At 40.5% G+C, this 26,628-nt stretch overlaps 2 protein-coding genes and 1 long non-coding RNA gene across 6 annotated transcripts in view; 2 read left to right on the top strand and 1 right to left on the bottom strand.

Moving 5' to 3' along the window:
• The first annotated feature begins 379 nt into the window (after window positions 1-379).
• Cnep1r1 (CTD nuclear envelope phosphatase 1 regulatory subunit 1) lies at window positions 380-13,441 on the top strand. Its single transcript, XM_003477504.5, has 6 exons — window positions 380-536; window positions 1,596-1,667; window positions 6,281-6,354; window positions 9,081-9,190; window positions 9,291-9,345; window positions 12,114-13,441. The coding sequence occupies exons 1-6, from the start codon at window positions 512-514 to the stop codon at window positions 12,153-12,155; spliced, it is 378 nt and encodes a 125-aa protein (XP_003477552.1). The 5' UTR covers window positions 380-511; the 3' UTR covers window positions 12,156-13,441.
• Window positions 9,036-17,935, bottom strand: LOC134475720 (uncharacterized). Its single transcript, XR_010046931.1, has 2 exons — window positions 16,886-17,935; window positions 9,036-9,250 (listed from the first exon to the last, which is right to left on the bottom strand). It is a non-coding gene; the product is annotated as an uncharacterized LOC134475720 (long non-coding RNA).
• A 2,551-nt stretch (window positions 17,936-20,486) lies between these two features.
• The window catches only part of Heatr3 (HEAT repeat containing 3), an 84,294-nt gene continuing 78,152 nt past the window's right edge, over window positions 20,487-26,628 (top strand). For 3 of the 4 annotated variants that reach the window (XR_010046930.1, XM_063247150.1, XM_063247151.1), the window contains exons 1-4: window positions 20,509-20,800; window positions 20,907-21,079; window positions 22,779-22,866; window positions 24,857-24,969. Coding sequence is in view for 3 of the 4 variants with exons in the window: in XM_063247150.1 (XP_063103220.1) it covers window positions 20,660-20,800; window positions 20,907-21,079; window positions 22,779-22,866; window positions 24,857-24,969 (515 nt within the window). In the remaining variant the exon portion in view is untranslated. Of the gene's footprint in view, window positions 20,801-20,906; window positions 21,080-22,778; window positions 22,867-24,856; window positions 24,970-26,628 lie in introns of all 4 variants that reach the window. The other variant, XM_003477679.5, reaches the window with a different exon arrangement.

Here is a 26,628-nt window from a genome sequence, read left to right as displayed (position 1 = left end):
GAGTTCTATCTAGTTCTGAACATATTTTATTTCCCCTTGAGTTCTTTGATTTATGCAATACCTCGTTAGCGTTAGAGATCGGAATACCGCCAGGAAGCTAGTCGGCGATAAATCAGCAATACATGAGGAATGAAAGAGCCAAGCGCGGAATTAGAAAAATTTATATATGAATGACCAGAGAACAAACTGGCACGGAGACAGCAGTTCCTCCCCAGAACAGGAGGCGGCGCCAGCGTTTCGTCAACCCGGCCACCGGCATTCTTGACCCCTCCGGCTGACCGTCCAATGCTGGGCTCCGAGCCATTGCAGAAACTAGCCAATAAGAAATCGTTTTTGTCGGAGGGTGAGACAGAACTATCCAATAAGCATAGCGGGTCTAAGAGAAGGGCGGGGCGCCAAGAAGGTGCGGGGGAGATCGGTTAGAGGTGGGAGTTGGCGTTACGGACCCGGTTGGGATATCTGGGCTGCGATGCAGACGGGGCCGCGGCGGTGACCGTAGTTGCCGCCCGACATGAACTCGCTGGAGCAGGCGGAAGGTAATGTGGATGGCCCGAGCCCACCGCCGGGCTCCTTCCTGTGGGGCTTTGGAGGCCGCGGGGGGGGGGGGGTGGCTTAGGGTGGGGGCGTTGGGGCAGGACGCTGGGGCGGTGCGTCCGCTGCCTGGCTCGTGCGAGCTCTCGCCGCGAATGGGGTTCCTCGCCTCGCTCCAGTTTTGTTCTCTGTTGATGAGCCGCCAGTTGAACCTCGCCTATTGTAGTATCTTAATACATTTTCATTTTAAAGCGATGACCCCACGAGTTGTATCCCTAATGCTTCCCGTGGTTTCCGGTATCTGCCAAGGTTGGGAGGTCTTTCTAAAGTTTAAAGACACCACTGCGGAAACGTCACCCCACCTCTTGTTAAGAGAGAACACTTTGGACGCCCCCGTCTTGGAGAAAAGCACCTACGCTTTGATGATGCGGCTGAGATCACCTGTAACCCACTGGGAGGGGAGCAGTGTTTCCACAGGCACCGTTATCGGTGTCCGGAAGTCTAGCGAGCCACGGCTTATGCTTGTTTACAAGAGTCAGAAGCGGGGAGTTGCTGCTCAAAGAACGTCGAAGATTTTGATATTCTAGTCAAATTTCTTGGTCCCAACATAACTAGAGCTCTGCTAGATTTTGATTGTTGTTTTTTTTTTTTTTTGCAAACTCCTCCCCCATTTTAGTTTTGGATACTGACATGCCGCTGATTTTCCGCATACCACTTTTCACACTTCGAAAACTAACCAGTTAGTTTCCTTACGTGTGAAATCGGAAATACTATAAGAAATCTGATGTTTTTATTCGTACTTAAAACAGCTGTAGTAAACACTGCAGTGATGTGTAAATTGATGTATAAAATCTAAAATAGTGTATCTAAAATTTTGTCTGGCCTGGCATGGGTGCCACAAGCCTATAATCCCAGCCCTTGGGAAGCTGAGGCAGGAAGATCATCATGACATCATGAGTTCAAAATCAGCTTGAACTACATAGTAAGACCTTGTCTTTTAAAAAAGTCAATATATTAAAACTACTAAGCATGGCTAATTAGAGACTTGAAATCTTTTTACCTAGATCTAAAGGCATTCGAGAGGAGGCTTACAGAATATATTCATTGCTTGCAACCTGCCACTGGACGTTGGAGAAGTAAGTTCCTGACTTTTTAAAGGCAGACTAAACTGACAAATTGATAATTGTGACCTGCAATAGAAATGACTTGCTGTTTCATAAAACTTGATTAACAAATGCTTCCTTTACTAAATCGTAAGATTTGTCATCGTGTACACAATGTGTAAGTTCATTTAACATTATAAACAATGCATTGCAAAGAAATGTTTATGAAAAGGAAATTGTAACTGGTCACCCTAAAAGATCAGTCTTTTCAAGGCACGGTGGTGCAGGCCTGTAATTCCAGGATTTGGGAAGGACTTCTGCCTGGCTAACATAGTGAGACCCTGTCTCAAAAACAAAGCAAAATAACCGTTTTGTGTAGTTACATTTTTATTTTCTATGAAAATAAATTTTTGGTTTTTGCGTTGTTGTAATATTATTGATTGAAACCGAGGCCTTTGCACTGAGCTACATCCCCAGTCATTTTTTTTTTTTTTTTGTCTTTTTGATTTTTATTGGTACCAGGGATCAAACTCACGACTGCCTGCTTGCAAGGCAGGTGCTTATGCCGCTGAGCTAAATCCCCAGCCCCTCCCCAGTCATTTTTTATTGACATTTTTTGAGACATGATCTCCCTGTGTTATCCAAGCTATATTCAAACTGTGATCCACTTGCATCAGCTTCCCATCTGAGATTACAAGCTGTACCCACCATGACTGCTCATATGCTTAATTTTTATTAAACATTATAGTTTTGATTTAAAGACACATACAGTAGCAGTGGTAGTGCCATCTAGAATTGCTGCTCTCCTGAAGGCTGAGGCAGGAGGAGCACAAGTTCCAGCATAGCCTGCATGATTTAGTGAGTTACCAAAACACTGTCTCAGAATAGGAAAGGACTGGCTGGCAATGGTGCATACATGAAAGCTGTGGGTTGATCTTCACCCCCTTCCCCAAAATACATATAACACAAATTTGAGTAGCACATTCAGCAGTTCTATAAAAGTTTTACTGTTTTAAGAAAAATCTTGCCAGATGTGGTGGAACACACCTGTATTCCAGCATTCAGAAAGCTGAGGCAGGAGAATTGCCAAGAGTTTGAAACCAGCCAGAACTACATAGAAGAGCATATCTCAAAAGGAAAATCCTATATTCACTGAGCATTTAGCTCAGTGACAGAGTATGTGCTTAGCACATGTGAGGTACTTAGTTCAATCCCTAGCATCAAAGAGGGACAAAATGATGTTTAATGTATACTTGCAAAGGTTATGAAATTTTGTTTGGTTGGGTTTTTTTCTTGGTACTGGGAATTGAACACAGGTTGGCTTTGCCACTGAGCTATGATCACCCCAACCTTCTTTTTTTTCTTTATGGTAGTGGGGATCAAACTTGTGATCTCATGCTTGCCAGGCAGGTGCTTAAGCTGCTGAGCTAAATCCCCAGTCCCCTTCAACCCCCTTTCTTTTTATCGGTATCAGGGATCAAACTTACGACTGCCTGCTTACAAGGCAGGTGCTTATGCCACTGAGCTAAATCACCAGCACCTCCTCAACCCTTTTTTAAGAAATTTTTTTAATGAGACAGAGTCTCAATTAAGTTCGTTCATTTTTAATGAGACAGGTCTCATTAAGTTTGTGATCATGCTACCTCCACCTCCCCAGTAACTACCTCCGCCTCTCCAGTAGCTGGGATTATAGGCATGTATCACCATGCACAGCCTCTTAGTTGTTTTTTAATACAGTTTAATTACTGCTTTGAAGCTTTATGCAGAAAGTAAATCCACATTATTGCTATCTGTTCATAAATATGAGTCCTACAAAATACAATTTGAATTGTGCTTACTGCCCCATGGAAATACAGTGTAAAAAAGTAGGCAAATAGTTAAGCGATAAGATATCAAACAAAAGGCTTGGTTAACCTGTATTGGAACATCTTGTAGATATGTGTGTATGCATATATATACACAAGGTCTCACATTTGCCAGTGCTAGCCTGGGCTTAAAGCAATCCTACCTCTGCCTGTCTCCCATTCCCCAGGGAGGGACTGCAGGAGTGTTGACACCATGCCTGGCTTTGGAACAGTCTCAGTATCTTAGATATTTGTTGCTCAAGTTTAATTCCTACCTAGAAAGAAGTACAGTAGTACACATTGAGGATATGCCTTTTTTTTCCTTGTGGTGCTGGGGATCAGTCAAACCCAGGGCCTCACAAATACTAGGCAAGCATTCTACCATTGAACGACATCCGCAGCCCAAGTTAAAAGTATAACTCAATTTACAGTTTTTCAGGACCAAAGGAGCAGTATTGAAATTGAGTTCTTTTTTAGGTCAAGATTTTTGTGTGGGCTTTTTATTAATCTATTTGTAAAGATTTAATCATATGTTGTAAGAACTCTTGATTGATCAGGATTCCTAAGTAATGAATTTTTCAGATTCTCTGGATTATCTAGGAATTGCCTCCAAAATCTTTGTTTCACTATTATCTGAGAATCTAAAAGTTTATATGGTGTTATACTGTCTTACTAAATACAGTGTGATTTGCAAACTTTCCTTTTTTTTCCAGTATATATCTAAGTGCTTCCATGTAAATGGCATCAGCTTATTACTAAGTAGAAAGCATGTATATGTATAATAAGCTTTTTTCTAGTGTATTGTTTTGATTTTTCTTCATTTGTAACTGCCTGTGTAGCCATATGTGGTGCACACCTGTTATCCCAGCCCTTATAAGGCTGAGACAGGAGTATCGAAAATTTGAGACCAGTCTGGGATACATATGAAGTTCCAGGCCAGGAAAAGAGTGAGATCCTCTGGAAAAAAGGTGAACAAAAAGGAAACGACCCTGCCTGTGTAATACAGATTCTTTTGCCTGTTCAATATAGATTTGGAAGTATGGAATTACAGGAAATTGAAATTGAGTTTAACTTGTTCTGAGAACATAATTTCAATTTTGTTCTTAAATATCTAAAATGAGATTTTTTTGTGTGTGCAAGTAAAAATACAACTTTTAAAAATCTTCAGCTGAACATGGTGGCACTCACCTGTAATCTCAGCACTTGGGAGGCTGAGACAGGAGGATCACTATGAGTTCAAGGCCAGCCTAAACTATATGGTGAAACCCTATCTCAAGGAAGACTAAATAAATAAGGTAAAAATACATTTTTAAGCTAGGCATGGTGCCACACTCCTATATTCCCAGAGCTTAGAAGTTGAAACCAGAGGATCACTTCAAATTCAAGGCCAACCTGAATAGACCCTGTCTCAAAAAACAAACAAAACAAAACCAAAATAAGTAAATAAAATAAAGTACATCTCTAAGAACTGCAGTTTTTTGAAATTTGATCACCACATTTGAAAAACTTAATGCATCCTAACAGCCAATGTCCTCTCTGGAACATTAGCTAGGTTTGAGTGTTCTTTCACTGTTAGTGTATTGTTTTATGTATGATTATTTGGAATTTTAAAAAATTGTAGCTCAGTAAGGAGGAATCTAGTGTTTCTCTATTCCATCAGCAACGATGTCGACCCTGACTTCCTTTAAGTCCTACAAAGAAGACCTGAGACTGATTGGTCTGCTCCACACTGACTCCACATTCCTAACACTGACCTTTGTGTGATTCAGCCACACACAAGTCACCAGGAAAGCTCTTGAGTCAGTCATCTCAGTGCATTTGAAAATAATTCTTCTTTGGCTTGTTTACATTAGAAAATGGAAGTTGGTTTTATAGTTGTTTCTTTTTTTAATCTGATTTTACTGGTACATTTTAGGTATACATAATGATCACATTCATCATAGAGAATTTGTTCCTCTACATGGTATAACTTGATTCTTCTTTTCCCCATCCCCCTGCCTTCCCTTCAGCCCCTCTTCCCCACTCTATGTACAAAAGCTTTGTTTCCATTTTTTTCCTTTTCTCGTTTTTTCCATTCTTTCCCCCTCTCCCCTCTCTTGTTCCTCTCCCCATTTGAACATTTGCTTCCCATTTCACAATAGCTGTTACATGTTTTGTCCTTACTTATACTTTTGGTTTCTCACACCAGAGATGTTCCTTTTTTTGAGTTGTCATCTAAAAAATAAACACCAAGCACAGTAAAAGTTATTATATGACAGAATCTTATATTGAAGAACTGAGTATGGTGGCACATGCCTGTAATTCCAGCATGCTAGGAAGCTGAGGAAGGAGGATCACAAATTTAAGCCTAACCTTAGCAATTAAGCAGTTTAGAAGGAGCCTGTCTCAAAATTTAAAAAAAAGTACTGGGGATGTAGCTCATTGTGAAGGTCCTGACTCCAATCCCCAGCACTGCAAAAAAGAAGTAAATATAGAATCTCCCCCCCCCCATAGAATCTTATACTGAAGTTTTACCATTGTGGTTCTTGCTTTTGATTTTAGTAATCTTCATTTTTATAACATCTAGCTAAGTAATCAGGGAGTCAGTAGCATCCTCAATTATATCTTCAAAAATTAATTCAGGATGTTTAGAGAATTCTCCAAGTCATGTGCCAAGTCTCCTGATTTCTTGAGTCTAGTCAACCCATTTTCCATTTAATATAGTGCTGTATTCATTGGCTCTCATTTATTAGGAGCGTGTGATTGTTGTATCAAATAGTAAGGGTGTATTTGCTTACTAATTTTGTATTTATCTTTCATCAGTGCTTCTTATAGTGGTATCTGTCTGTACAGCTACTGGTGCCTGGAACTGGTTAATAGATCCTGAGACACAAAAGGTAGAAATTTTCTTTTAAACCTTTGGTAGATTAAATAAGGTAATGGTTATATCCATGCTTTGTTAATTGTAAAGTGTTATTTAAATGCAGCCTGTAACTACTACTAATGACATTAATCATTATTAAAAGTAAGCCCTGTGCTAATTTGCTTAAGGAAAGCGTTGGCTGAGTGTTGTGATTTAAATTTCTTTGCAGGAGAAAAAGCCTAAGAAATTTACTCCATTTAGGTTATTTTGCAATTTGTTTCTCAATTTATGTAGCACTTTTACATTTGTTTAAACTTTGCTCATTGTTGCCTTATTTCAGTGTGAACATTCTCTCTGTTCTGCTGTTTTAGTGTTGTCAGTGCCAGCTTTTAATAATATTTTCTTCTCTGAGATATCTGTGTTAGTCACGTTCTTCAATCCACAAAGCATTTGGGATGACTTTATAGGAAACATACGGTAGAGCAGCAAAATATAATTGCGTAAAAAACAGGTTAGAACAAAACTAGGAAGGCAACCAGGTCACTAGTGTATAGGCCATGTGACCCAGGCAGAATTGAGTTTACCTGATCATCAAAGTTACAGTTGATTGTGTGCTTTTTGTTGTCTGTGGGAATGTATGTGTCTGTTTCTTGAGCTAGCAAAGCTTTTTTTTTCTCAGCATTTATATCTTAAAAGTTTCCTGCCTGGAGTTTAATATAGGAAAGACTAAGAGATCTCCCCTTGGGCTCTGTGTAAGAACAATCCTGTGCCAAATGCAATAACCTACTTCGTAATGGTATCTCTTGAAGCATTCTTCAATGAAAGCTGATAAAGCATTTCTCAGATTTCTACCTCGTTCTACTAATTTGTGCCTTAATTTCAAACTCAAACTTTATGTTATTTTAGAAGCCACAGTCTCCAGTTTTTTAGTGAACTGTGTTCCCCTGGTGTAGTTTTCAGTAGTGACAATGTTATGATTTTCATAAATCTTAAAAATTGCTCCCTCTAATAATCAAGTAGACTACTTCACATAGTTTTATTTTAACTTTTTAGATTATGCAGAAGAAAAACCTGATAGAAAGGCTGTTGTCATCAGTCTGAATGGTGCTTCAGACAGCCAAGGGTTTATTTAGCATATGGCCTCCCTAACTATCCACGGAAGGGGAGATGTAAAAAGCTAGGAACCTGGGGAGATGGATGATGGAATTTTATGTTAATAGAGGGAGTTTTATGGCAGACAGGAAACTCTCCTGTGTGCTCATTTATAAAAGCCTTATCTGAGGACTGTGCTTGGTACTCATCTTTGGGGGAAGAGTGGAAGGAGACTGGCAAGAAGATTGAAAAAGTCTGTCTTGGGAAATGAGTCTGACTTCTAATTGGGAAAAATATAAGCTGCTTTCAGCTAGTTGAGATCTTAATAAAACACAGAATTAAATGTAATTTGAAATAGAACCAAAACTATGTAGTTAATATAATTTTCTAAATTAGGTGAGAATATCACTATTGGCCTTAGGGTTGGCTCTTTTTATTTCAGTATTTAATAATCCCAACCCCGTCGATAGCTTTATCCAGCAATTGTGTCCACAGCAGGAGTTGTAAGCACAGAAGTCAGTGGCTAGCTGGAGAAGCATGGGGGAACCCATGACCAGCTGGAAGAAACTTAGAAGAAAAAGAATATGGCAGGTGCCATAAAGGGAACAGCTGCTGTTCAGTTGCTGACTATCACTGTCATGGAGGAAAGGGGTTAATACTGTCTGACCTAATTAACATGAAAACATAAAGCACTGTTTCGGCTAACACCGTGTGGACCACACACACCACTTCCTTACAGGAATTAAACTGTCTTCCGAGATTTAAGAAGACATCCCTTTGGAATAACCTTTCTTCGGGGTCTTACCTTTTGGGGGGCTTCTTCCCTCCAGATGTTTTCAGCCTCCCTTTCTTTTATTTCACCTTGCTGAGACATCTGTCTGGTGTTTTTCTCTCTCTTGAAACAAGTATATGTGTTTAGTTTTCTTAAAACACAGCACAATTCTTTGATGTTTGCCTGGGATGTGCTTAGCTTGACTCTCACTCCCATCCAGTCACTACTAGTCCACTTGACTTCTTTTTCTAGCCACTTTGAATGCTTATCTCTTCTCTCTCTAGTCTGTTTCTATTGCCCGGTCATCTGGTTTCAGTGTCCACTGTTGTTCCAGTCATAGATCATCCTTGGACTCTTGGTCTTCTGTGTACTTTTAGAATTGTGTATTGTCCTGTTTTCTGTCATCTGATTATGACCAGATCTGAAGTAAGCCTCTTCTTCTCTTGACTTGTTGTTTTTTCTTCATGCCAGGGGTCATACTGGGTCTCAGGCATGGCACCATTTACTCTACTCCTGAACTATACCCCCAAACCCTTTGTAAGCCTACACTTGAACATGCTTGTGATATTCATGTCTCAGCCTCCAAAGTAGCTGGGATTGCTGGAATATGCCACCATTTCTGGTGAATTCTAATTCTTCATGAAATACTAATTGTTTTTCCTTCTTGAATACCTGTGGCCATCAAAATCTCAGTAGCTTCAAAACCAAACTCATAGCCAGGTGTGGTGGCACACACCTGTAATTCCAGTACTTGTGAGACTGAGGCAGGATTGTTGCCAGTTGAAGACCAACCTGGGCTGCAAAGTAATATGTGTATTTATGCACAAGTGGGCAGGTAAGAATCAGTACGATTCTAAGATTTTAACATTTTTATATTTTAAACTCTTCTTTTACAGGTATCCTTCTTCACATCATTATGGAACCATCCATTTTTCACCATTAGCTGTATCACCCTAATAGGCTTGTTCTTCGCTGGAATACACAAGAGAGTAGTTGCACCATCCATGTATCCTTTACTATTAACAAAAGCTCCTTCTCAGTGATCTGGTTGGTTGTTAGAAGCTTCCTGTTAAAATGAGAAATTTTTCTTGACAACATTTATTCAGTATAGCTGCTCGGTGTCGAACAGTATTAGCAGAGTACAATATGTCTTGTGATGATGTAAGTATTTTTTTTTCATTAAAAAATTAGAGCCCTGCATAAAGAACTGAGGTGTTTAGCTTTAGGTAAATAGATATTTTGGGCTGGGGATTTAGCTCTGTGGCATAAATGCCTGCCTGGGCAAGGATAAAGTCGTGAGTTTGACTTCTGGTACAAAAGGAAGAAAGAGAGAGAGAAAGAAATGGAAGGAAGGAAGACATTTTATTAACAACAAATTTGTAGCATTAATAGACTATCCTTTAAGCACTGATTCTGAAATACTTTTACTTTTTAACACCTCTACAGTTGAGATGCATTAATAATGGTATCTAACAATTAAATTGGCACTTTTGGCAACTTAATCTTTCTTAATGACATAAACTCAGGATACAATTGAAGTCATCTTAAATTCAATAAAATATGATGATTATAATTGGCCAAAAAAGGCTCAAGAAATGTTGGTTTTATAAACTGTTACCTCCTGGTATTCTATGTCATTTGTGAAATAAAGTTATAGATTAATATATAGACTATGCATATATGATCTACTGTGTTTTAAACAATAGATCATATACCAGTGTATCTTAAGAGTATCTCAGACTTTTATTACTATCTTGATTTGTTGATTTTATTATAAAAGCACTTTTTCAGTTTTGCTTGTTTTTTTTTTTTTCCTTGAGGGAGAGGCTCATTATGTAGTCCAGGCTGGCCTCAAACTCACAGTGATCCTTCTGCCTCTGCCTCCTGAGTGTGAGGATTACAGGTGTGCACCACCATGCTTGGCAATCTTCAGTGTTTAAAATTCATGAAATAAGTAATTCATTATATAAAATTAGAATAAACAGTTAAAAGTTTGAGCACTTGTTCAGTATACACAAGTTCCTAGTTCAGTCCCTAGCACAAAAAAATGTTAGAGCAGGAAGATAACTGGAGCAGAACAAAGACTGAACACAGCTGGTAGGTGGTGGTACATGTATGTCATCCCAGCTACCCAGGAGCCCAAGGCAAGAGGATTAAAGGTTTGACGGGGCAATTTAGTGACTCAGTGAGACCCTGTGATTAGCTGCAGTGGTTAGAAGGAAGTATTTATAAGCCAGGTATGGTGCCACATGCCTGTAGTCCTGGCAGTCTTTGAGACCGAGGCAAAAGGATTGCTGTGAGTTGGAGGCCCACTTGTACTGTGTAGAGAGTTCAAGGCCAGACAGTGAAACCCTGTCTCAAGAAACAAAAACGAAGTATAAAAATATGTAAAAGAGGATAATGTCTGTGATAGTAAAAGAACTATTAAAAATCAATAACAAGCCCAGCATAGTGGCAAATTCCTATAATCCCAGCACTCAGGAAGCTGAGACAGGAGGATTGCTACAAGCATAAGGCCAACCTGGGCTACAAAGTGAGTTGAAGGGCCAACCTGAACTCCATAGCAAGATCCTATCTCAGAAAGACCAAAAGAAAATAACAGCCCCCCAAAATAAATACATGAATGATCAGACAGCCTTATTTATAGTCAGGCAAATCCAAAGTAAAACAGTCAGTTCCCATATTTTACCTGTCGTATTGGCAAAAGTTAAATATTTCAATAATCGCAGTGTTGTATTGCAATACATGTACCCATGTGCTGCTATGTTGAGACTAAGAATGGCTTAGCTGTACCCAAGTGTTTTTACCAACATACATTAAACACCAGTAGTGTATAAGTCTTCATTTCTCCAGTCATTTATTTACTAGTTTTTTTGTTTGGTTGGTTGTTAAATTTTGAGACAGAGTCTCACTATGGTAGACCATGCTGAGCTTGAAGTCATGGGAGTTTTGCCTCACCCAAGTGCTGGAGTTGCAAGTGTTTACCACCACACCCAGCAGGCTTTACTTTTTAACTTATCCAAATTAAAATTTGTTTATATTGGAAAGGCAAATTTTTGCTGAAAAAGTTTTGTGTAGCTGGGTGTGGTGTCACACATCTGTAATTCCAGCACTCTAGGAGGCTGAGCCAGGAGAATCACAAATTTAATCGTAGCCAGGGCAACTTAGTACTTTAATGAGACCTTGTCCCAAAATAAAACAAGGCTGAGAATGTAGCTCAGTTCAAAGGCCCTAGGTTCAATCATGAGAAAATAAAACAAAAAGTAGTTTTATGTGTTAAAAACTTGGTTTTATAAGAAACATAAATCTAGTTTGGAATTTTATCCAGTGGATGATTAAGTGATTTCTAGGTAACCAGTGGATAGAGAGTGAGTCAGTGTGTGTGTGTGTGTGTGTGTACATGCGTGTATGCTTTGCTTTTAGTAGTGATTGAACCCAGGTATTATGCAGTGTTGTATTGCAATACATGTACCCATGTGCTGCTATGTTGAGACTAAGAATGGCTTAGTGTTAAACACAAAGTCTACTACTGAGCTGCATCCCAGCCTTGCTTGCATATGTGTGTGTGTTTTGTTTTGTTTTGATACTGGGGCTGAAACTTGTGACCTTGCACTTACCAGGCAGGTACTTGTGCCACTGAGCTAAACCCCTAGCCCCATGTATATGTTTTAAAGTAATAATTCAGTCTGCATAAAGGAAATTTGAAACACAACCATTAAGTAATCTGGATTATAGAAAGTATTCTGGACTGGGGATATAACTCAGTGGCACAGCGCCTGCCTAGCAAGCACTAGGTCAGGAATTTGATCCCTGGTACAAAAAAAATATTCTCTATCCCTGCAAATGCTCTTTAAAATATGTAAATAAGTGGTGATATTTTTTAATAGAACTGTGTGTTGCCAAAAAAAATTTTTTTTTCTTTTTTACAGACAGGAAAACTAATTTTGAAACCTAGACCTCATGTTCAATGACAATCTGCCCTTTGTTATATGACCTAAAACAGTCTTTCTTCAAATAAGTGATACAGCAAAAAGCCATAAAGGATTCCTTTTGCAGTTGGATATATGAAGGTTATAGCAACAACTGACAAGAAGTGTGCAATATTTACCCAGATGGTCTTGATGATGATGACTCAAGTTATCAGTACCTTTGATTACCTGTGTTCAGTATTAGTGTCACTTTAGTACTTCAGCTTTTGCAAAGGTTTTTGCAGATGAAGTATGTATGTATGTTACTAAGTTAAACTTAGAAACAGAACCTCATTCAGTTTTTATAATGTATTTTTGCAAACTACTGTAAATAGCAAATCAATGCCAATGTTAAACAAAGAAGAAAATGTTATGTGTTTGTTCTCCTGCACCAGTATTTCAAGAACATCTGCTTGCCATCCCCACGGCTTTTTAAAACCGGCTATTATGTGTGCCTTTCATTTGTAACTCCTTCTAAAATTGTACTGGAGGAAAAACATCTGATTCTGCTCAGACTGAGGAAAATCTCCATTATGTTGTAAGCAATTATAGATGCTTTGAGAAACAATTTTTGTTAAACGAGAAACTGAACTTGAGCAGCTATTGTGGTTTTATTTTTCAGTTTATTTTCATTTAACACTAAATAGACTTTATATATTTTTTAAGAATTTTAAAAACACCCCGAAGTCTCCTGAATGTACAAGTTTAGTTATAAATTATGTATTGTCCAAGAATTTGATAGTCATTGTTTTATATAATTGGGTTTTATGCTGTGGTAGACAAACACAAGTACTGCATGGTTGAAACTGAGTGTCCTCCATCACCAGGACAACATGGTAGTGTAAACTAGCGTCTACAGTTCTCACTGTTCAGAGAGTGTTAATGACATACTGTGTATGCATAACAGCCACATGTACCATAATAGCCCTTAAAATTAAACTATTGGAATTGCTGTAAATATTTTAAAGTACTGGAGGTGCCTTTTTACCTGTTCATTAGACAACTTTGAAAAGATTTAAATTATTATTTGAGCAGTCTTTTAAATTTCATTTACCATAAAGCTAAAATTTCAATAATAGGAAAAAAACTTTTTAACGAGGCTGTCATTTAACTTAAATGTGTTCATTTGGCTTTCATGTGTATAAAATTTTATTCTTTGAACTGCAGCAATAAAACCCTCTGCTCCTAAGAAGTGTTAAGAGGGTATTCTTTATATTCTGCTTTGTTTCATTTTCTGTAAATTTTGTAGGTAAATATGTGTATAAGAATAAATACTTTATATATAACTAGTTATTAGACTTTTTCTTTGCCTTCTAAGTCTGTAACTTTGAGAAAAATTTAAAGCATGCTGTATATCAGATCCAGGCTTGTTCCAAGTGAGATATTTTCTGGAACTCTGTAATAGGGCAAATGTTAAGTAGCAATTGTAGATACCCTCGTTTATTAGGCTGTAATTACTTTTAATGTCTTGTTATAGTCTAGTAACATTTGCTTCCTAATCAGAAAGTGCAGATATTCTCATGCTGCTCTTTACAAACGTGGATTGCCAATTTCCTCCAAGCATATAAAGCCAAAGAGGGATTTTTATAGGTCCTTGATTTATTTTTTTGTCTTGAGTTAGGAACTCTGAATTCCTTTAAATATTTAATAAAAGCTTTGACCCTTGTCCCCTAGAAAAATATGCCTCTGTACATACGCAAATTTTGCATGCATTTGGAGCAGATTTCCTGGTACCAAACTACTTGGAGCCCTTTGGGGCTCCAAGGAAAAACATTCTGGAAAAGTGTTCAACATGTGTGTATTGAACTTAATTCAGGAGCCATTAAAATATGGCTAAGAATATAGACTTTTATGCTTGACAGACTCAGTAGAAGGATCACAAGTTTGAGCCCAACCTGTACAACTTAGTGACTCAGACCCTATTTCAAAATTTTCAGATGAAGAAAGGACTAGGGATGGAACCTGTGACTCACACACTAAGCAAGAAGCATTCTGCCACTCAACTACACTCCCAGTTTTCTAAGAACATCTCTTTGTGAACTTACTGTATATGGAATACTTCCCAAATAAATAACTGAGTAATTTCCACCAAGCTCCACAATTCACTAACACAGTCATCACCATGAACATTACCATCTCTGTGTAGTCATAGGAAATAAATCCAATGAAAGTCCAGGGCACCGTGCAGCATTCTCAAGAGAGCAGCCAGTCCAGACAAGAGCAGAAAGGCAGGAGGGAAATCTTGGGAAAAAAACTAATTGGTACATTTGAGATGGATAAAGACGTTGGACAATTAGGGCAAAATGACTGATATAGAGACCATGGATAATGAGAAAAGGCAATTGTTCAAGAAAAATGAAGAGTTGTACAAAAAAAAATGAAGGATGGATGGACTTTTTCATTCAACAGGGAGCATTATTTGCATTGTCCACTTAAACAGTAACTTGAGCCAATCAAGAATTTCAGCCAAGTATGGTCTTCTGTCCACAGTACCAGCTGTTTGGGAGGCTAAGACAGTAAATGACTGGGTAAGTCCAAGACTTAGAAATTGGCCTGTGCAACATAGTAACATCTTGTCTCAATAAGTAAATCTCACAACAAAAAATTTTAATTTAAAAAATTAATTTAATTTTGGACACTATTAATCCCAGCATTTGGGAGGCTGAGGCAGGAGGACTGTTGTTAGAAATGAGCCTGCGCCACAAAGTGAGCTCAAGGCCAGCCTGAACTGCATAGCAAGATGCTGTCTCAAAAAGACAAAAAGTAAAGAAATAAAAATTAGTGCACTTTTGTTGAATAGAGGAAAATGGAGAACATTTGGAGACAGACAATCCTACTCACCAGGCCAGGATATGATACAAACAAGAAAGAGCAATAGCTTGCCAGTGGGCATTAGGGAGGGAATGAGAAACTGGTTTACTTCCTGGAGAGGGACCAAAGTTGTGGACAAGGAAAGCAAGGCTTAGCTACTCCTCCTTTTATGACTTTAAACTATGCATAGGAAATACTTCCTTTCAGGAAGGTGATAAGTAGCTGTTTGCTATATGGAATGGTTTGTTTTACAAATGCAGAAATAGAGTTTATTGCCCAAGTTGGGAATCTGTCTTCTGCTCTTATATTTTCTATAGTCTTCCCTTTACCTAGTTTTATCCAACAAAACGTTGATTACCTCAATTTACTAGCTCTTAGGTAACTAAGTAAAACAGTATATTTCATTTATTACCAACCAACCTCAAGTATGTGCAGGTTAAATCCTGTCTGTAAGATTTACAAATCATAGACTGTTCAATGAGTTGCAAAACCTCGGTGCCTCAGTTCCTTTGTCTCATGGGATTGTTGGCAGATTCTATGGCTTGAAGTGAGCAAGCTCTTTGAGTAAGCACCGGAATATAGTGAGGGGCCCTGTCTGTCAGTAGGAAGCTTACTGTCCAAACAGTAATAATTACCAGTGAGTCAGGGGCTATGGATGTAGCTCAGCGATCAGGCAGCACAAGGTCCTGGGTTCACTCCCCAGCATCACTCACACACATAAATGAACTTTAACTTATATGTAACAAAAATGTATCCATTCTAACTAGCTTAAAAAATTTTAATAAATGTGATAGCCTTGTAACTAACCACAAAATCTAGAACGTTTACCTCAAAAGATAGCAGGTCCCATTCCTGGCTCCTGGCCCCAAGTAACTGCTATCTTAATTTTTACTCCTATGGATTAGTCTTTTCTAGACTTCCATATACATGGATTATACTGTAATCATACAGTACTATAATATTTTTCAGTGATTTTTTTCAACATATTTGCTCATGTTAATATATATGCTGGTAGATTCTTTACCCCCACACCTATTGAAAACCATTTGGGTTGTTTTCAGTTGCAGCTTTTCATTTTTTAATATTTGTAGTACTTTTGATCGAACCCAATGCCTCATATTTGCTGGGCAAGCACTTCTGCTGCCCTGACTTCTGTGAAGTCTTGTTCAAGGCTGGGTGGATATACTCATATTTGGGGAGATTACCTTGAAGTGGAATTGCTGGGTCATACGCTGACCCATATTGAGCTCTATAAGAAACTGCCAAATTGTTTTCTAAACCAAGTGTACTATTTTACATCCTTATCAACTATGTTCAGAGTTCCAGCTGCTATACATCCATTAAAATGGCTAAAATGAGAAATAATACCAATATTGATGAGCATGGTGAAGAACTGTTAGATAAACAGGATGCCTTGAAATACTCTGCACTGTGGAACAAAAGAAATTAATGCTTGTTTGATCACAATCACTTAGGATTTTTTAATTTCCTAAGGTTGAGTGAGTTAGAATTTAGGGCCATCTGTATTAGGAGTAAATCCTACCAGCAGATGTCACTTGTCACCAACCTGGTTTTTGTTGTTTTGGGGTGAGAATCCCGAGGGTTGAATCCAGGGTCTTTTCACTGAGCTATACCCTCAGTCTCTGTCTTCTTATTTTGAGGCAGGGTCTTGCTAAATCACTAAATTGCTCAGGCTGAGCTCCAATTTGCAGTCCACCTGCCTCAGCCTCCTAGAATGCTTGGATTACGGGCCTGCACCACTGCAGTATCCCCCACCCTTTTCCCTTTACAGACCCTTCAGCCTGGCCAGACAGGCTATAGATTTCAAGGGCAAAGATGCAAATATCCTACAACACAAGCTGATCTGGCTCATTTCAAGCAACAACCACTAGATAATTAGCTCTCTTTAAAACATCATTTACCTGTGGGTGGTGGCACAAGTCTATAATCCCAGCACTCAGGAGGCTGAAGGCATGAGGATTGCTGTGAGTCTGAGACCACCCTGAATCACAGTAAGATCCTGTGTCCAAAAAACCAAAAAATAAGTAAACTTTTAAAATATAAAGTCTCTATTTGAAGATTTTATTGTTAGCACAAAATGAATTGAAAGATTATATCAGTAGTGTAATTTTACCATTTTGCTATTGATTATTGATCATTCTGCTATTAATGACAAGTTTCAGTCTGAACATTTGTATAGAGGTCATTTTTGGGGGGAGTAAATTTACCTAACTTTGTGTATTTTATTACAGGTTCATCCCCCAACAGGGTCCCACCTTAAACTGGTGATCCTCCTGCTTCAGCCTCCTGAGTGCTGGATTACACGTGTGTGTCATCATGCCAGTTCACAATTAATGATATGTAAAGTCCACTAAAAGCAAGTAGCTTGCCAGGAGTGGCTCCTGTGAACCCACCACTCAGGAGGCTGAAGCAAGAGGACAGCCACAAGTTCTAGGGCCAGTGTGGGCTACATGGTGAGATCAAAGCCAGCATAGAATATAGTGAGACCTTGTCTCAAAAAAACTGGGGTGGGAGGAGCCAGTGACTAAAAGCAAAGTTCCACTGTTTATACAGGTTTTCCTTCAGTCATATATTTTTTGGGGCAGTGATTACCAACCAAAGTTGGTTTTGTCTCGGGATATTAGGCAATTGCTGAAGAAATTTTTTGGTGTTGCAACCAAGGGTTTGCTATTGGCATCTAGTGAGTAGAGGCCAGGGATACTGTGGAACATCCTACAAGGTACAGGACAGCCCTCCACGACAAGGAATTAACTAGCTCACAAAGTAACCTGTGCCCGCCTCCACCTATTAGATGCTAGTGATACCCCACAGTTACGAGAGCTGCAGTGTCTTTAGATGACCACATGTCTTCCAGGGTGCAAGACCACCTCTGTCCACAGTCACTCCTCTGGAGCTGCACTTTGCAAACCTATAGTTACCAGCTCCATGTAACTACGTAAATGAAAAGGGAGTAAAACTGAAAATTAAGCTCCATCACATCCCTAGTGCTCACTAACCCCGTGTGGCTGTGGTCACTGCACTGTACAGGGCAGAGAGGACATTTTCTTTATTGTAGAAAATTCTAGAGCCAGTCGTAGTGATGCACACCTATGATCTCAGCACTCAGGAAGCTGAGGCAGGAGGATCTCCTGAATTTGAGGTCAGCCTGGCCCATATAACGAAACTCAAGGCCAGCCTGTACTACATAGTATAAACCTGTCTTTAAAAAAAGGAGAAAATTCTTCTGGATATTAATTCTTCGGTGTACTGGGTCAATATAGCATTGAGTCACTAGGATTGAAAATATATGCAGGCATCTTTTTTCTTTATTTCCAACTTTTGGACTAAAAGAAAAGATTTTTTTGTACTGGGGATTAAACCTAGGGCCTTTGCACTAAGCTATATCCTCAGGCCTTTAATTTTCTTCTTTAATTTTCTTTCTCTCTTTCTCTTTCTTTCTCTCTTTCTTTATTTCTTTTTTTGAGTCAAGCTTGATGGTGCATACCTGTAATCCCAGCATTCAAGAAGCTGAGGACAAAAGGATTGCCATGAGTTCAAGAATCAATAAACAAAACTAATTAAATTTTTTGGAGACAGATTCTTGCCAAAGCTCAGACTGGGCTTGAATTTGTGATCCATCGGCCTTAGCCTTCCAGAGTACTGGGATTACAGGTGTACACCACTGCACCCAACTTTAGTATTTTTTTCTTAATAGTTCTATAGTAATTTTGCTAAAGGCAGTATTGAGTTGTGGTGCTAGAGACTGAAAACCCCATGACCACAGGGCCTAGGCCTTAGTTCTCTTTATTCCTCATCCCTAGTGCAGTGCCTGACACATGATAAATGCTCAATAGGTATGTGTCAAATGAGGTAAGGGTGTGGAATTGGATGGGCAGCAGATCCCTTTGAGCAGTGATGCTCAGGTTGCTTGCCAGCAGTTACACTATTGCTATTCCTACTTCAGCAAATTCTGAGGACCAAATGGAAGTCATCAGCAAGATTGCCAGTCTCAGGCTCTGACATCTGCTCAGGAGGCACTCAACATGCAATTTTCCTTCCAGAAATAATATCTTTCCTTGTTATGAAATAAAATGGTTCACAGCCCTTTGATACTCCTAGGACCCTTAGATTTTTGTGACTAGAGAAAGCCTCCCTTGATCACACAGCACATTAGCGGCAGGTCCGGAGCCAAGGATCAGGGTCTCACTACCTTGCAGATGATTCCCAGCAAGGACATTTCTTGCTGATGGCTACCTGGTCACTGAGGGCCAGCTGAGATAGAGGAAAGTAACTGTGCAGAGGGCATGGATACCCCAGAGATTGTTATACAGCTAAGTGCCAGCCACTGCTAATAGAAAGATTGTCAACCGCCCCTGCCTTCCAAGGAGCTCCCAGGTAGGTAGGGACCCCACACATGCAGACTCCCACCCCACCCCCCAGTTCTGGGGCTGTAACCAGAGCCTTGTACATACTGGGCAAGCACCCTGCACCTGAGCTTCACCCCAGCCCCTACAGTGTATGGTTGATCATAACTTTTGAAGAATTCTAAGAGAGAGAATTGTGCACACAAAGTACACAGGAGGCCCAATGGTGGGTGTCTGCCGGGATAGCGAGGAGGTTGAGGAAAGCAGGCCAGATCTCATAGCCATTTCCTTAGTTTTTTCCCCTGTACCTCCCACGTTTAAGTCCCTACAACTCAGAGAGGCTAGAAGTAAACATAAGACTGTGTCCTAGGATAGTGGAAACAGGTAAGGTCAAAAGCTGTGGAAGCACACTAGGCTCTCCAGTCCCCCAAACCTAAGAAAAAGACAGCTCAAGGGAGTTTCTGGGACGAATGAGGAAGTTCTCTGGGCTGGTAATGAGGTATTGGCAGCACCTGGCATATTTTATGTAACACTCTGAACCACACTCTATAGCTACATGGGACCATCATGGCATTAGGGTTTTCGTTTTTTGTTGTGGTTGTTGTTGTTTGCTTGCTTGCTTTTGAAGATAGGATCTCATTGTGTAGTTTAGGCTGATTTTGAATTCACTATGTAGCCCAGGCTGATCTCTAACTGGTGGCTATCCTCCTACCTCAGCCTCCCAAGTGGTGGGGTTACTACAACCACACTGGGCAAAAAAGTCTTCTAAAAATTTAAATAGCTAGGCATTGTGGCACATTTGGGAGCTGAGGTAAGAGGATCACAGTGAGGTCGATAGTGAGTTCAAAGGTCAGCCTAAACTACACAGCAAGACCCTGTCTCAAAAAACAAACCAAAAGTGAAGGGAAATATTCCTCTGAGATTGTTCTTTTAATTATGCTATTTTCCTAGGAAGGCAGTTAACTCTTTGAGGGTAGAGCCTCTATGAGATAGAACTTTTCTTCCACATACAGTTTACCTAACAGGAATTCAGTGCTTTGATGGGGATTGGGTGTTGCGATTTTCAGGAAAATCCAGCGGACTCAGCTTTCACACAGGGCTGCCCCGCCCACACTCTTCTACGCCTGCGCATTCCCCGCGCCAGCGCTCCTCTCTGGCGACATATTGCACGCATGCGCGCTGCTTCCCCATGTGTGTTCAGGCAGTCGGCTATCCCATCAGAGCAGAGATAACGATTACTCCCTTGGTGACCAGGCCTTACCATCAGTACGGCTACCCTCACGAGCTGCTATTGCTTTTCTTGCTTGTTTCATCCCCAAAGCACACATCGCCATGGGCAAGAGCCGGACAAAACGCTTCAAGCGACCTCAGTTTTCCCCTACGGGGAACTGTCTGGCTGAGGCGGCAGCGACGGCGGCGAATGGGACTGGAGACGAGGAAGACGACGGGCCGGTGGCGGAGTTTCTAGAAAAGGTGAGGCTAGAGCCTCATCCCGGCTGGAGCGCGGGGTTCGGGGTGGGCTGTGGGTCCGGACGCGCGTGCGCACTGCCCCACCTCTGACACCTCGCTCTGTCCGCAGCTCCAGCACCCGAGCGCTGAGGTCCGCGAGTGCGCTTGCGCGGGGCTGGCCCGGCTAGTGCAGCAGCGCCCTGCGCTCCCCTGCCTGGCCCGCCGAGATGCTGTGCGCCAGCTTGGGCCACTGCTGCTGGACCCCAGCTTGGCGGTCAGGGAGACGGCGGCCGGAGCGCTGAGGTGAGCCAGAAGAGGGCCTTGCGCGCCTGAGGTCTAGTAGTCACGAAGTAGCGCTTCCTAGATGCCAGGCCTCCCAGCCTGATGCACCCTTGACGTTCTCGGAAGGGCGAAAGTTCCACCTGACTTTCGAGGTGAAGGGGCGGATATGAACCAGTCTGTAGACTACAGGGCACCCAATACTCCATGTATTCCCTTTGTCACTTGCACCAGCCACTTAGCATTTTGCCCTCAGACTTGTGCACACTTTCCCTTTTCCAAAAACCCTCAATAGAGTTCCTTGATTGGATGAACTCTTCTAGTCTGTGACCCATGACTTGCTCTTAAATTCAAGAGATTTTGAGCTAGCAGAGGTCGAGCAAGAGAGCCAAGGTACCTTTCTTTGCAAAACCTAGCTTGAGGGCAAGACAAACAACTAGTAAAAAAAAGTAAAACAGACAAAACTAGGGAAAAGTGTTATGGAAAAACAAGATGGTGAGTTGAGGATAGGAAGTCTACGTTGAATGTTGGCTAGGTGATATTTATGAACCCAGACCACAAGGTGAGAGAGCCAGACATGGAAAAATAGGGAAAGAGCATTCCCCAGGGAGGGAATAGCAATAGCAGAGAAGTGAGACTGTTCACAGTTTGGCGTGGGTTATTATGACCAAGTAGAGTAGGGGTAGGAAGTTATGTATGGGAGGGGAGGCTAGAGAATGGGCAAGAAGAAGGAGGGTATAACGCTGGAGACTTAACTCTGAGCTGTGGAATGCCATGACCAGGTTATTTTTTATGTTTTTCCTTTTCTTGAGACAATCTCACCGTGTAGTTCAGGCTGGCCTTGAACTCACTAACCCAGGCTAGCCTTGACCTTGCAGCAGTCCTCTTATCTCAGCCTCCTGAGTGCTGGGATTACAGGCATACACCATCATGCCCAGCTGTCATTAATGAATCTTCAAGTCTGTTGAAGGAGACAAACATAACTGAATAACCAGATATCATAAGTGTATAATTCAACCCAGTGGTAATTGCAGAGGATGATGTGAGAGGGTATCATAACCAGGGATTCAGGGAAGAAAACCCTGGGTGAGTGCTGTTTGAGGTGAGACCAGGTGATAAATAGGATTAGACACTTGAGGGAGTGCCATGGATGTCCTCCTGTCCTCAAGGAGGAAAGTACTTGTGGAAAGCCCAGCCCTTCCTCTAAAATACTCATAAGCTGGGTCCACATTCTTAATGCCTGGCATAGAGCTGTGCTTTCAGAAGACAAGCCACTTTCCAGTTAAATTAAATGTAACCAGGCTGCTTCAAGTGTGTCCAAGATGAGTGGCCTCATCTTGCTGCTATTGAAGGTGTTTTGTTTTGCAGTTCTGAGAATTGAACCCAGGGCCTTGTGTATCTAGGCAAATGCTCTATCAGTGAGCTCCTTTAGTCTGGATTCCAAAAAATGTTGTCTTCCTACAAGATGCAGTGTATTCAAGTTGAATAGAAGTCTTTCCTTTTTCCTGTAGCCATGTACCTGTGACCTCAGAACTAAGATAATTATTTGTTTTCATTTTATAGAATAAGAACCAGAACGGATAGAAATCTGTGGGTTGGTTCTTGTGCATATGACAGAAATAATAAATTACTTCCTTGGGAAACCTTAAGTATGGTTAAAAGTAGCAATCAATTTGTGACGTATGATCTGAAAGTAAAACGTGTTTCAAACTTCTTAATGTAGAAACCTCAGTGCTTGTGGAGGTTTTGAAGTATGTGATGACATGGTGACTAAGGACATCATGACTCCTCTCGTGGCCCTACTGAAAGAGGTATGCAACTTTTACACTGTCTCAAATGGCTGCTTGAAGTCAGCTCGTAAGAGACCCCCCTTTTTAAAGTACTTGAGTGTCTGTTACTTTGTCTTTCCCATTGCTGGGTGTGGTGGTGGGAGGGCAAGAGGATTGATTGCCCTGAGTTTGAGGCCAGCCTAAATCACATAGTCAGACCTTGTCTAACCCCACTCTCCACTGCCCACCCAAACAGACAAACAAAAAAAAGCAAAACTTCCTGTAGGAGTTTCTTTTCCTAGAAATACTGATCTACTATCATCATTCATCATTAATAGCGATCTGGTTTTTATCCACACTGCTTTTTTATTTACATGATAGTTGGAAAAGACCTTCCTAAAACTATACAGATTCCTTTAGACCTTAAACTTCATACAGTGAAAGTAATGAGTACTTATCTTTTGCTTATTTGTGTGCCAAATTATATTTTTGTCATGTATATACTTAATCCTCACACCAGTCCTATAAAGCAGGTTGTATTGTTTTGCTTTTATGAGGTTGTTTTTAAGCTTGTTTCTTGCCTGGGATTCAAACCTGAGATCTTGCATGTTCTAAGCAAATGGTCTACCTCTGAGCTACATTCCCCAGCCTGAGGCCAGTATTATTTCCATTTTATGTATGACAGCCAAGCCACATTATGAACTTCTTGTGAACATTACATTGTGTTCTGAAGCTTAATATCACACTATTCCTGTTACACACTGTTGTTTAATGGCTAAGGAGCTCATTCTCTGCCTCTAGCATGCCACTCTGTATTGAAGGGTAATTTTCACTAAAGGCCACATAAAGTATATTTAGTTTTAGGGTGAGGCATCATTTCTGTTTCCTGATTCTCAGCTGGGGTGATTTTACCCTGCAAGGGACATCTGGCACTATCTGGAGACGCTTCCGGTTGTTGTGGCTTATGGCATCCAGTATTCATAGAGGCTCAAGATGTTGCTGAACTTCCTACAAAGCACAGGGCAGCCACTACCCCCAACAAAGTTATCAGGCCCAAAATGTCAGTAATATAGAAGCTCTAGGTGTAGCAGCTCTGTTTTAGAAGGTGCCATCAACTGTACTAAAGGAGCAGTACTGTAGAGGGCTAATAGTGCCAGCTTTGGGGGCAGAGTACCTGCAGTAAGTACTCTGAAGGCCAGCTTTACCATACTAAGCTTATCCTCAGCATCCCTGTAGTTTCCTATTGGTGTCAGGAGATTACGGATGATAGTTCTTCTACCTCAAGCTAGATGTGGTGGCACATACCTGTCAACCTAGCATGTGGGAGTGTGAGGCAAGAGGATCACAAGTTCAAGTATAGCCTGGCCAATTTAGCATAACTCTGTCTCAAAGAATACAAAAGGTCTGGGGATGTAAATTAGTGGAAAGGCCCTGGTTCAATACCCACTGATAGAGAAAGAAAAAGTTCATTTACTTTGTAGGTTGCTATAAGGATTGAATGATATATGTAAAGTGCTTAGAATCATACTGTCTTAGTGGGCACTATACAGACATTACTGTTTATATTTCTTTACCTTCATTTTGGGGGAAGGGTTAATGTTTGTAATTTAGCTGTGTAATTTAGAATGGTGTTTAGCTCACTAGGCCTAGGTTGGCTTTGAACTTGGAGCAGTCCTGTCTCAGTCTGCTGAGTGCTAGGATTATAAGTGTGTACCACCATCCCTGGCTTTTTCATTGCCTTCCTTACTGGTTATTATCACATTAGGTAAAATACTTTACATTGAATTTCTACTTTATTTGACAATATGATGCTTTATATCCAGTTTTCATAATGGCTTGGGAACTGTTGTCTGTATTTCCTGCCAAAGGAAGATAGGCTTGTGGGAATTGTAGTGCTTATGAGGATTTGATAGTCCTGTTAACTAGTATACTATAATTTCTGATGCTTACTTTTTGTGATTCTTCACTGTCATTAACTTTTTACTTAATCATTCTTTTGAGCCAGGGTACTAATCATGATATTTGGTTGCAGTGTAGTGCTGGACTGGATTCAAGTGAGATGTCTCCACAGAAGAAAGAAGATCAGAACAGAAATACCATTGAGAACATAGCCAATGAGGCTGTGAATGTGCTGTGGAATGTATGGTAAGATGCTCTCCAAGCGTAGCCTTCATTTACATCACTGCTCAGGCTGCTGCTCTTTCTGTTAAACTGTGTAGAAACCTCTCCTTCCCTGCGTAGCCCTGTAACTCCATGAAGGTAATACGTGGTAGGAGGTAGTATCAGGTTACCTGAGATCAGCAGGTCTTCCCAGGCTCTTTTTTCCTCCTAATTTCCTTGCATCTTTTAAAAAACATGTCCTCCTTCCACTTACTACCACTGACAAAAATAAGAGGAATCATGGCCATTATTAGCACCTGCTGTCCCTCCTTTCTCCCTAGCTCCTGGATACACGCCCAGCAGCAGCTAGACCTGCTTTGGTGTCTGGAATGAGAGAGGGGTCACAAACCATGATGTGCTTTACTCTTTCATGGCGGTGACCATTTGAGTGATGAGTAGATGCCCAGAACAGGTCCCTCAGGCCTAATAGGAGAAGGCTGCTTTCCATTCAGTGGTCGTATCTCTGGTGGAGGGCAGAGGAATGGCAAGAGGCACAACCTGGATTTACTTTTTATCTGTCCATAATTATAGCAGGATTCTGTCATAGCTCCTTATTTTAGTCAGCAGCATTTATCACACTGACCGAAAAGCATAAGTGGTTCTTAGAATGTAAGATTTAAGTTGGATCCGGCAAAGCTGCTTGAGTCTGAACTTGCTTGCGATTCCATTTTGAATTGGTGGGTGCATTCCGTCAGAAGTAACGGTGACATCAGACTTACGGAAATGGCATTTGAGCAAACTCATCAGTGCTGTTTTTGTGCACTAAGTAAATTTAACTTGCTGTTTTGTAGTGGAGGGATTGAACCCAGGGCTTTGTGGAAGCTGAGACGTGTTCTACCACTGAGCTACACCCCTAACTTCTATAAGTTGTCCAACTGGATTTTGTTTTTATATTTTGAGACAAAGTCTTGCTCTGTAGCTCAGACCGGCGTCAGACTTGTAATCTTCCTGCCTCAGCCTTTAGGATGCTGATTACAACCACTGTCACCATGCCTACCATGACATTTTTTTCTTTTAAAATCTTTAAAAAGAGCCTGAATATGTCTCCAAGTGATTTCTTTTTCTGGAATGCTTTATTATTTAGTTATTACAGCTCTTAATATTTTTGTTTCATAGTTTATATTTCAGGTTATCTCTACGCATGTATGCCTTGTCTTCTGACTACATTTCAGTGTTGCAGAAATTAGGTGTGTAATAGGTATAGACAACAAACAGAAAATATTTTTCCCAAGATAATAGATAATTTAATAATGTGATCTGCTCTGTCAGTATGTCATGTGTATATGTGTAGGGGAATATCTTTCTCTAGAAACATGGTTAAAATTGTTACAATTAACTCTGTTTGCTCTGTATTTAGTGTATATGTTAACTAGTAACATTGATACCTCTCTGATTCTTTTATAAAAGGTGGTATAGCCAGGTGTGGTGGTGTACACCTGTAATTCTAGTACTCGGGAGGCTGAGACAGGAGGATTGCTGCAAGTTTAAAGCCAGCCTGGTCTACATAGTGAGTTCAAGGACAGCCTCAACTACACAGCAAGACCCTGTCTCAAAAAAACAAAGTAGTATAATTATAAATATCAGAGTAATTTCTCTGTTGCCGATTACTGAGTCTACTGATGTACTCTAGCAGGAATGAATACA

The sequence above is a fragment of the Cavia porcellus genome, unplaced genomic scaffold, assembly GCF_034190915.1.
Source record: "Cavia porcellus strain 051 isolate PalLab524CR breed Dunkin Hartley unplaced genomic scaffold, mCavPor4.1 scaffold_4, whole genome shotgun sequence".
NCBI lineage: Eukaryota > Metazoa > Chordata > Mammalia > Rodentia > Caviidae > Cavia > Cavia porcellus.
The sequence above is the reverse complement of the archived record's forward strand: the minus strand, read 5'-3'. Positions and strand labels throughout refer to the sequence as shown.

What these genes read in the sequence shown, in the direction of transcription:
- Cnep1r1 (XM_003477504.5), top strand. Translation starts at nt 512, where the DNA reads ATGAACTCGCTGGAGCAGGCGGAAG. An exon ending in TGCCACTGGACGTTGGAGAA is followed by an intron (nt 1,668 to 6,280) that starts GTAAGTTCCTGA and finishes ATCTTTCATCAG; the next exon opens with TGCTTCTTATAGTGGTATCT. An exon ending in AGAGTAGTTGCACCATCCAT is followed by an intron (nt 9,191 to 9,290) that starts GTATCCTTTACT and finishes ACATTTATTCAG; the next exon opens with TATAGCTGCTCGGTGTCGAA.